Here is a 12,004-nt window from a genome sequence, read left to right on the forward strand (position 1 = left end):
GATTAGTTAAATTAAATTTCTAACCAAAATTTATGAACGATGCGGGGCTCGAACCCGTGACCAACTGAGCCAACCGTTCGATATACGTTTGGTTCGTAAATCTTGGTATGTCTTGTTCAACTTACGGCTCTATCTACAGCATCAAATTTACAGTTGGTAATGGGTGTTTGGATTTGAAAGAGCGACATCTCAAGTCAATTTCCTAATATGCAAAATTCGCCGGCGAATTTTAAAAGGAAATAAATTAATGAAGGATCTTTGGAATTCGAAAAAGGCGTTTAGGCGTGAAAGAGCCTCAAACAAGGACCATTTTCATTGTATATATATAGATTGGCGTTGAGCAGGTTTATAAATTTTGATTACCAATTTAGTTTAACTAATGATGTTCATACACATAATTCTTAAGTATAATCAAGCTTTTGTTATTCCAGGTGGGCGTCACCCAGGAATGTGTTACAGCGTGGGCTCGCCTCCGCTTCTGCGGCAGCTGCGGTGGAGACTCGGCGCTGGCCTGCAGCAGATACTGCCACAATGTGCTGCGCGGCTGCCTGCCGCTGCAGGGAGACCTGAGCGAGCAGTGGGACGCTTACGTCGGTGAGATAGCTGAACTGTTGGGAGGCTCGTTTAGTGTCGGATAGATCGATAGAAATAGATCACAAAGACCCCATGTTCTGTCGCCAAGCAGTGTGCAATTGTTATTATAATTATTTGTGCAATGACTTGGCTACTAAGGCTGAGATCTATAGCGCGTACTTAGACTTTGCTCAAACAGTGGACTTTACTTACGTAATACTGACAACTATAGCCCATTGGCTCGTGACCCTGCTTACTGAACTAGAGGTGGTAGTAGGTGCAAACATTTATATGATGAATATGAATGTTTGTTCCTGAGTCATGGATGTTTATTTGTATTTATGTATGTTTAAGTATATTGTAATAAATATATCGTTGTCTTGCAACCATAGTACAGGCTATTCCTAGTTTGGGGCAAGATAATTTGTGTAAAAATGTCAATATTTATAAAAAAAAAATTTAACTTTGCGCAAACTTCCCTATTGTATTGAGCTGTCTTAGCTTAATCTGAGCTAATTTCAGCTGTCAAATGACTATGAAAACTAAATTGCAATTTAAGCTAAGCTGACACTCAGCTAAGTCTTACATAAATTAAGTTTAAGTACTACACTACAGATCTCAGCCTAAGACTTAACATGTTATGTCTCACGTGCAATCTTGGCAACGCCCATTTTTTCATTTCATTTGGTCAATTTCTAATCTCAAATTCAATCTTACAGCGATACAATTTAAAACATAGTTGATGATATGGCCAAAGTTGAATTACACATTTAAAATTACAATAGAATGTTAAACGGTGTGTGTGTGTATCTGCGTGTGTGTGTTTGTGTGCAATTTTATAATTACAGATTTTAGTTTATATTTTGTCGCTCATACATCATTATACTTTTCAAAAATCCTTATTTGTTCGGAATTTTACCTGTGCTCACCATATTATATCAGGTTGAAACTACCGCAGACCAGAAAGCCATTTAAGGATATTTACAAGCGCGATTGAAAACCTATTTTGTACGAATTTTAATTTTAATGATTTAAGGAAAGAAAGATCTATGAGGAAAATAAATGGGTCCTAATTAATATATACACTATACATACTTACACGATTAATATTGAAAAGTATAATAAATTATATACATACAGATATTTACAACATTATATTATTATTATTATTTACTATGTATATATATATATAAATTTAATGTGGAAGAAGTATATAACTTCTTCTACAGTAAATTTATATTTATCTTGCCCTAGAAACATAAACAGAAGTATACTTACTTTACATCGCATCGAAATTGTTTTTCTAACAACTACTGTAGCTTGTCTTAATATTGGACATTTAAAAAATTCCTTGTTTGCTTAAATTCATTTAAATTCATTCGACTGAATTTATGATCTGATTTTCAGATGCTGTCGAGAAAGTGGCTGACCGTCTTCTGGGTCCTTTTAATATTGCAATGGTGGTCGGGCCAATAGACATCAAAATATCCGAAGCGATTATGAGTTTTCAAGAGCGCAACCAAGAAATATCTCAGAAAATATTTTCGGGCTGCGGGAAGCCAGTATTGGGTGGAGGAGGAAGTACTGGCCCGTTCTTCGCACCAGATAGGGCTCGTCGCTCGGCCAGATCTGTCCCAGATTTTGACTGGAGCCAAAAATCGAATGATATCGACGATTTCGTAATAGAAACTTCTTTCGAAAGCCTCGTGAACGACGACCCGTTAATGTTCGGTCTTCGTTCTCCGAAAGATATTAAACAGACAACAAAAGAACTGATGTATCAGGCTCTATCAAGATCGAGATTTCTGCAGTACATGAATGGAGATATCAGTCTGCAAGAGCTGGATGAGCATGAGAGACAGAAGAGAGATGCAGAGCCGGAAGCGGCTGGAGGTGAAATTGACTTCAGGCCTTATGAGTTCGACGGTAAACGAGGTTCAAAGAAGAAGAAGCAACCTGCGGGGAAACTAGAGGATAGCCATGGTAAGACATTTGTTATAAGCTATCTATCTAAGAATATACCTTATAAGAAGGACCAATTCTTCTATCTTGTAATTCTTTAGACGGGCGAAGGCGGAAAATACCATGATGCAAAATATATATAAACAATAATACCAAATGACTATAACCATTATCTCACGCCTCTAGTTAGAACTCGAATGTGATGCCATATTTACCATTACTGGTATGCTGCCACAGACTCGGCCAAATACCCTCGCGAAATGATTACACGTATTTTCAATGTTATTCAGGAGCTTCTAGTTCGATTAAATTACTTTGGCAAGGTTACATCCCATTATAATTTTCTATATCCATAGGTCGCTGGTTCATATCCGGCTCGAAGGACTACAATGTACGGTGTTATGGTTGCCGTAATATTTAAAAGATTCAATTAATTGTATAGGTGCGGAAGGTGGTCCTGCGCTGGAGCGACTTGTCCGTGAGACCCGCGCCCGGGTCCGCAGCTCCCACCACTACTGGTCACACCTGCCAGCCCTGCTCTGTTCCTCGGCCAGCATCACATCCGCGCCCTGCTTCAATGGGACGCATGTCGCCACGTAAGTTCTGTTACAATATCTCATGCCATGCTGCAGTGAGCATTTCTATAGGAAAGTACTTGTCACTGTCCCTGGCGCTGCCCAAAGAGGCAGATTTTTTGTGCGACAGGCAGAGGACTGTAGAACAATGGGTAGTGTGTGTTTACAATTTACATTCATCCCTGTTTACGCACGAATAAATCCGGCTCGAAGGACCATGTACGAATTAGGTTGCTTTTACTATTAAAATTACGGTATAGGTTCTGATAGTACTGTTTTATAAACATACACTATATTATGTTTAATTGCTAGCTTAAGAGTACACGCGACGCGGTCGACCTTGTGTTTTGATGGTATTAATATGCGCATATTTAAATAAACAATATAAGGCTCTGTAAAAATCGAAAAATAAAGAACTAAAGGAGAAGGAACATACAAACATAATAGACTGTTATATAAGTAATATAGAGACGATTTAAAAATTATATCACGACGTCTACTAACGCTGAAATCCGACAATGATTTGACTGGTACATAGGGTTGAATGTAAACAAACGCTGTCTTCGAGATCATTATTGCTATCAATGTCATGAGCGAGAACTACGATTTAAGCTAAGCATCCACAGGTCGCTATTGCATCACACGGACTGTAGTATTAATTGTAAGAGTCAAACAAGAGCATCCACTGATCCGCACATCGGCAATGTCGACACCAATGCTCCGAGAGGCCACTTGCGGCGCGTGCAGCCAATGACGTCATACGTAATACCGATCACTGATTATGCTCCGCACTAAGGAAATCTGAATGAACTGGCATCGGCTATCTGATTGCTGGTACTTGCATCGGCAAATCCAATCCCTGCCGATGCAGTGGACGTATTATGAAAAATTAATAATAATTAATGAAATAAAAAAAAAAAACGTGTGCGCCTCAGGACACCCGACAGAAGTGATACTCGTAAGTTAAACTATTCTAAATTGAACTGTTTAATATTCAAATTGTTTAACTTGTGGAAAGCTTAGGTTATTACTTAAATTTTATGTATATTAATATGATAATGTAAGGAAAGCTTATTAATTAATAAAATCTTCTATTGATTACTAAATATATTATATTCTTAGTTAATGTACATTAGAAGTAAGTACATTATTAGTATCATTATTTAATCCTATAAAAGTAACAATTGGTTAGAGTGAGAGAGGAGGAGCCTGCCTACTGCTGCCCTATGCGTGAGAGAAAGGGAAGCTAGAGAGACTGGCGCCGTAACGCGTTACGTTACCAAGCGGTTTACCCTTCTATAAGAAGTTGTAATGATAAAAATGTTCTGTTGGCAGGTACACGTCTATAGCAGCGGGCGATGGCACGTCAGCTCTGGCGTCCAACCCCGAGGTGCGTGCGGTGAACGCTCCCCACGTGTCTGGCCCGCACGTGCGCACGCAACTCGACACGCTGCGAGCGCTCACGGCACGCCTCAAGGACGCGTACAATGGCGTCGAAGTGCACTGGAAAGATACCGGTAATTAAACTTGTATTCAATATCTGATGATCTATTATATAAAATTAAAACGGCTTGACCGATTCTCATGAAATTTTGAGTGCATATTGGGTAGGTCTGAGAATCGGACAACATTTATTTTTCATCCCACTAAATGTTAAGGGTGGTCCACAATTTTTTTTTTAATTTTTATTACATTTTTTTTGGATTATGAGTCAGCATTAAAAAATACATACAACTTCAAATTTTCACCTATCTATGATCAACAGTTACTTTAGTATCGCGATTTTAATATCGGCAATACAACGTTTGCTGGGTCAGCTAGTAATCTATATATATTATCTGTATATCATTTAAAATGTTTGGGATTGTTCTAGAACGATCTAGAGATTTCTAGAATTATTTGGAAAGTTTTCAAATTTTAGCTTATGTTCTATTCAAATGAATAATACAAGTCTATACTCACTCTAAATACACAATACAAGTACAGACCCGCCAAACAGCAGTTTATTGGCAGAGAAACAGTTCCCATATAATTATATGGAGTTTAAAGTTACCTTCGACTTACCTTTAAACTTTTTAACAAATGAGCTAGAATGTTCCTTTTGTATTCGCTTTTGGCATTGGGCTCCTTTCAGATATGCCTAGACCCTACTTTTAATAGTTTTGGTATAAGAAACCTTCTAACTCGTTCACCATAATAATTCTGCGTTCTAGGTATAGACAGCATAAACATTTCTTTGCGACGATAATCTTTGCTCTTTTGAATATTTGTCGCACTTTTGTTATTTAATTTATTGAAACTACTGTAAGTTCGGAAAAAGTCCGTTGGACGATGCGGAATACTCACCACCACCCTCGGAGATAACTGACATTAAGGTTTTAATATTTAAAAGTGATAACCATCATTTCTGAGATTAACTTTCACAAATTAAATTTACAAACAACATTTATGAACGATGCGGTACTCGAACCCGCGACCTCTCGCGGTCGGACGACCCCCTCCTTAATGTGTAACGTAATTAGTGGATAGTCCCTAAGTTGTTAGAATTATCAAGTTGTAGATATTTTTGTTTTGATCTTTAAATTATAGGTACCCGCATTGTTTCTTTTTTAGGTACTATAAATGCTTTTATAATATTAATATAAACTAATAATGTACTTAAATGTTGCAGCCGAAGATCTACAAGCGGCTGCCTCGATGGACTTCACGGAAAACATCCAGGGCTCCGGTTCCGGTTCGGGTGATCACATCGATGAGGAGTTCACCGATGATGAAGATGGTGATGATTATCCAGAAGGTACTATTTTTATGTATATTAGTTAATAATCATTACTTAGACCGCTCAATATAGAATAATGCTCATTATTTAGATAATCCACACTTCGATAGACTGTGGCTGTATTCGACAGATAACATCCATTTTTAGGAATGCACGCACACTAACACAAAGTGACATACAAATCGCGAGTGTAAGACGTAGCTTGTCACGCACACTAATGTAAAAACTTATTTATTTCTTTGTTTTTTATTACTTTGTTTTCTTCAGTTGTCTAGCTGCAAGAGGGTCTATCTAGACGTATAAATTATCTTAGTACGTTAGTAAAATCTATCACTACTTGGAAGTGAAGAATACTGGCAGCATAGCTTAGTTTTACTTAAGCTCACTTGTTTTTACTTAAGCTCACTTGTTGTTCGAAGTTTAGCTACAGTCTGTGAAGCCTGAATGACTTTAGATCTTTTTTGAAAGTTCTCGTCAGACCTGACCCATTTCTAATCATCAGTAATCAACTTTCAAAAACAGTTTAGTTTCATTACATATTAATAAAATATCGCAAATGCGTACACAGTTTCTTTCAGTGAGCCCTTGAGGCACCTAAATATCTTGCCTTTTTAACAGACTTCAAAAAAGGAGGAGGTTCCCAATTCGACTGTGTTGTACCTAGCTTTATTCAAATACCAATGATGCTAACTTTGTGGGATGATTTTGGAGGTTGTTTTTTTTTTGTAATTTGAAAATTAGAATCTGTGTTTTTGTGTTTCAGGCTCGGGCGACCACACCAGCCGTGTCGAACCGGAGCCGGAAATAAATGAGCCGACGATCCGACAGCCGATTGCCGAGGTCCCGATCGTGCCTAACGTTGTTGAAGGTCCGGAGACTAACAACGTTCAACCGCGAATACTGGACGAAATCCCGGACGCCGGACAACCCGAGACGCCTCCTACCGGTCAAGAAACCGTCCGGGAACAACCGGTTGCCGGGTCTGCGGACCGGCCGTCGCTACAGAAGGCGCTCTTTACGTACGCACTGCCCGTCGTCTGCGCCTGGTTCGGCACCATTGTCACGGATCTGTTCTAAAACGGCATTGTAATTTATTTCTAGCATAATATATTTATTTCGGTGCGCGGGCACTCGTGAGAATAATAGTGCGTATTGCACTGTCGTGTGCGCTAGTCAGTGCGACATTGCTAAAATGTGGCCATTCTGCGGTTTAAGATCACAGTGATCGTAGTCAGTGCGACTGTTAATGCTACGCTTGGCATCTTCGATTCGTAGACACCGTAGCATATTTTCCGGTTACTGCGATTCGCAATCACTGTAATGTGCGTAAACCGATCACTGCGGTTTGTAGTCTTTGCCACGTATGGTTTTTCGGTCATTGCGATTCGTAGTCACTGTGGCTCGTGTCTACTGCGATCCTTAGTCAGCTTTTTAAAGAGACGTTACACACCCCTGTGATAATACTGTGACGAAACATTCAAAAACAGACTACAACAACGCTTAGACTGGGGAAATTACGTGGAGGGAGGGTATGAAACTCTGTTCCGTTTGCTGAAAAAAAATTACCACAGATACACTAATCATGCTATTTAGTGTTATTGTTTCGTGCACTCCCTTTGACTTATTTCAATAGTCTAAGACATAGCAAATAGCTCTAGTGTAAATACATACTAGTGTTGTAATTTTATCTATGGACTTAATCTTGACTTAAATTCCTAGTTACCAAGTCATTAATAAAAAAAAATACAAATCTGTGGTCTTAACTCATCATAAATAATAAATGCAACTCAACATCAACTCAGAGATAAATATGAATTTTTAAATTAATTAATCTTCGTTTTGGATTTTAACAGAAATATCGTGTGATTGAAAACAGACAGAACATATAACACTAGTATTTATTTACTCTATGTCACTACTATTATAACCGTGCGAGTTATGAATGTCCCATTCTTGATAAGTCCTGTATGCGATATAGTCGTTATACGTGATCGACAATAACTAAATTTCGTTTTTATCCCAATGAATATAGGTTTTGAAGTTTTAGATAATTTTCAGCCAAATTGTGTATTTATTTAATGGTCTTGTATATAAAATTGTAAATTATGATCGTAGGTAGCAAATATAAGTACATACAATATTTTGTATATTACTGTCACTAATGTGTGTGTGTTTAGATTACGCGTTGGCTTGTGCGTGCTAAGAGAGACTTATATCAAAATGGCGGATATAACGTTCAGTCCATATTTGAATATGACCGTTATTCTCGTGCCGATATTACAACTTAAAACAATGAAACAAGCATCAAATGAAAAGAGCATAGAAAAAGGAAAATGAACAAAATAAATCGTGAAATCATTTTGTTGTCTTAATTTTTTTCTAACCTGGAATATAAGAGATGGTTCAGATTCGATGTTCTTTACGTGAAAATAAGTTCATTTTATTTTCGTTCAGTATGTTATTATGCAATCCAACATACACTTGTAACTTGTCTTCATTGGATCAATCTCTTAAATTTCGGAGCACTGTTAATTAATAATGGATTATCTGACGTTAGTCATTATCGTAACGTTTAATAATGGATTATTTGACCTTAGTCATTATCGTAACGTTGAATAATGGATTATCTGACGTTAGTCATTATCGTAACGTTTAATAATGGATTATTTGACCTTAGTCATTATCGTAACGTTGAATAATGGATTATCTGACGTTAGTCATTATCGTAACGTTTAATAATGGATTATTTGACCTTAGTCATTATCGTAGCGTTGAATAATGGATTATCTGACGTTAGTCATTATCGTAACGTTTAATAATGGATTATTTGACCTTAGTCATTATCGTAACGTTTAATAATGGATTATTTGACGTTAGTCATTATCGTCACGTTTAATAATGGATTATTTGACGTTAGTCACTATCGTAACGTTGAATAATGGATTATTTAACGTTAGTCATTATTGGAACGTTTTATAATGGATTATCTGACTTTAGTCATTATTGCAACATTCAGTAATGGATTACCTGACGTTAGTCATTATTGTATTGTTGAACGTCCAAATAGAAGGCGAAATCCGCGCACTAACAAGCCAGAGATAACAACGATCTGTCTGTCCGCTTTTATAGTCAACGGTTACGGAGTCACTCGCCTTGATAACTGTACCATCGCTGCGAAAAATAATTGGTAGATGTTTATACGCGTGCGACACGAACACTAAGCATGTCAATGACCGCAATAATTTGATTCGCGACCGGGGTCTTGTGTCAAGCTGCGAGCGGGCTCCTGTACAAAGCTGTGCGTTAGCGTTAAGTGTTTTACTGTAGATACAACTTAGTTTAACTTTCGATGTAAGTTAAGACTGATTTGCTTTTTCGCTGTTTCTCGCTGCCGATGTGCACGAGCTTAATTTTTTTATATAATAATATAATATCCAAAAAATTACATGATTTTGCTTGATACTAAATAAATTAAATCAGTTTCATATTTATAAGAAAAAACTGCCATGAAACAATAATAATAATATGATATAATGCGTATTGCTTACTTTTAAAAGCGTACGATATTAATAAGGAACAATCTTTTACCGAATGACTTTATTAAACAATTTTCGTCATTATATTTGCGTCAGATTGTTGCGCGTGTAAATAAATATGTTAGGTTTGCGTTAAGCGATGAAAATATATAATAGAGCATCCAGAAATGTGAAATTGGTGCACTGGCCTAATTTCAATCGTATTTCGGGGAAATAAAGTTGATTTTCCTACTCATCGACAGTTGTTATATATTAGATGTATACGCAAACTTAGATATAAGTAATCTAGAATAATAATATAGTCATTTAATCGCACAAAGTGAATACCGTTAAATGTTTTAATTCGATACACGTGCAAGTTGTGGGACCAAGTTAGACTTATATCGTGCCATCTACTTAAATATAATGTAGTCTTCACTTCAGGCTTGCACCCGATATGTTGTTTCCACTAGACAACAATTCTTCATGTTATACAACAATAATTATAATATACAACTGAGAAAATACAGTAGTCTAACAATGGTGAAATTAAATAAACACACGGGTAAGCCTCGTAACTGTATCCATAAAAAAATAAATACCAAAAATAAAGTAAATAATTGAAATTTTCTTAACAGGTTACTCTGAAACGACATAATAGAAAATTTAGTAATATAGGTGAATTATGGTTTTTTCATTTTTGAATTTATTTTTTTATGATAACGGTTAAGTAGGCATTCGTGCGATCATTAAATGCCGCCATTTTCTTACTTACTTATAAGTTTGTGTTATAAATAATTCAATTTACTGATTTAAATGTGCAAATACATATATTATGTAATATAGGTGTATTTAATTGGGTGTTTCATGTTCAATATGGAAGTTTAGGAATTGCTATGTAAATATATTGATAGATGTTGATGTAGTATATGTTTGATGTAACAGGGTACCATCACACTACTGTGTCTATATATTGCGTTATAAACAGTTACAATTCAACCGAAGAGGTTATAAGTCAGTTATAGAGCCGCTTGATACAAAACAATAGATGCTCAATGGTTATGATAGCCTGTGCATAGCATTCTACATTTTACAGTATAACCTCTTGGGATTCTTTCAACCATTAAATCAAATATTGTTAATGTTTTATCGGTTTTTCTGGAGTTGATGTGACTCGTTTTGAGATACATTTTCATGTTATATGAAATAAAAACTTTAATAATGGAATATATGTTTTAAATTTATAAACTCATCAAAACTGCAAATTGTAGAACAAATACAACTTAGAAATATACGATATAAAGTGTTACATTGTTAGAATTTGATTCTCAAGTCACATAATGATTTTAATTACTTCTGTATATTTTGATTCTCTAATAGTATCTTTAGCAAAATGCTTTCAAAAAAATGTCACTTGCCAAAATTTTGATTTGAACCTTAAAAATCTTACTTACCTTGAAACTTTTGAAGTTGCAACCTTACTAATTTTTATTGTTTTGGCAGTCATCTTACATCATTGTAAGCTTAGATGAAGGATTAGTGCGCTCCAACTAGATACCGCACTACCTATGAACAATAGCTTTCTTATTACGGTAACTATTAGATTCTTGTGTGTTGATGCGTGGTTTCATACGCTTTGTTTTATTTTATATTGAATTTAATAAAATTCAAAATACTTAGTGATGATATGTGATCCCAGTGTCTTTCTTATTTCGTTATTAGTTGCCGCACTTTGCGACTACGCCTGCGGTATCTAGTCGGAGCGAAGCGGAGACCAATCCTCAATCTAAAATTGTAAGAAACTGATAATGCCAAGGCTATTTCCATGTAAGAGATGAATAAATTACATAAAAGTATCCCATCTAGTAGATTTACTGAACTCATTGAATAAATCATTCTTAACCTATAATAAATAATGTAGATAGGTATGTACGATGAATTAATAACCCTTGTAGCGAAGAACAAAACAGCTTATTGAAAAATATATTTAATTAAAATGAATTATTGTCATCTTAATTTTTTTATACATGTAACAAATCAATTTAATTCATATTATTGTATGAATATTGAATGATTAAGTATCGAAAGTTTTTATAAAGATTATAATATTACTAAGTAATGTGTAAATAAAATATTGTAACAAATATTATGTAGGTGTTTGATTTTGAACTCCCTCTGTCAAAGTACTTTCCAGACATACAAATCATAAAATTAAAATGGATACCTAGGGCATTATAAAATACAACTTAGATAGAAATGTTATAATATTTAAGTGGCCCAGGTAATATGAACGGCTCAACCGCTTGTCGTCGCTTCATCGTGTCCTGAAACCATAGACTTGGAATATAGAAGCGTATAGAAAACCTAACAACCCGATTATGCGTGACCAATGATATATTTGAAGTTATACTTCTTTTGGCGTGATGGAGAAAAATGATGAGAGTGAATTTTTACGATGCGCGCGCACACAACACCTGAATTCTACATCGTGAAGTTAGTTCTAGGTGGCATGAAAATCGATAACTATGTTCAAGTTGTATATTCTAGAATTTTTATATTTAGAACATGTGTTTCGTAACAGTACAATTAAACAGTGTGAA

At 35.8% G+C, this 12,004-nt stretch overlaps 1 protein-coding gene across 1 annotated transcript in view; it reads left to right on the plus strand.

Moving 5' to 3' along the window:
* LOC126979392 (glypican-1) overlaps positions 1-8,248 on the plus strand; it is a 149,034-nt gene extending 140,786 nt beyond the window's left edge. Inside the window, exons 6-11 of the mRNA XM_050828669.1 lie at positions 432-594; positions 1,981-2,556; positions 2,978-3,131; positions 4,446-4,627; positions 5,782-5,907; positions 6,653-8,248. Of these exons, the coding sequence (XP_050684626.1) occupies positions 432-594; positions 1,981-2,556; positions 2,978-3,131; positions 4,446-4,627; positions 5,782-5,907; positions 6,653-6,966 (1,515 nt within the window). The 3' untranslated portion in view covers positions 6,967-8,248. The remainder of the gene's footprint in view (positions 1-431; positions 595-1,980; positions 2,557-2,977; positions 3,132-4,445; positions 4,628-5,781; positions 5,908-6,652) is intronic.
* Positions 8,249-12,004: the final 3,756 nt, after the last annotated feature.

This window comes from Leptidea sinapis, chromosome 3, assembly GCF_905404315.1.
Source record: "Leptidea sinapis chromosome 3, ilLepSina1.1, whole genome shotgun sequence".
Classification (NCBI taxonomy): domain Eukaryota; kingdom Metazoa; phylum Arthropoda; class Insecta; order Lepidoptera; family Pieridae; genus Leptidea; species Leptidea sinapis.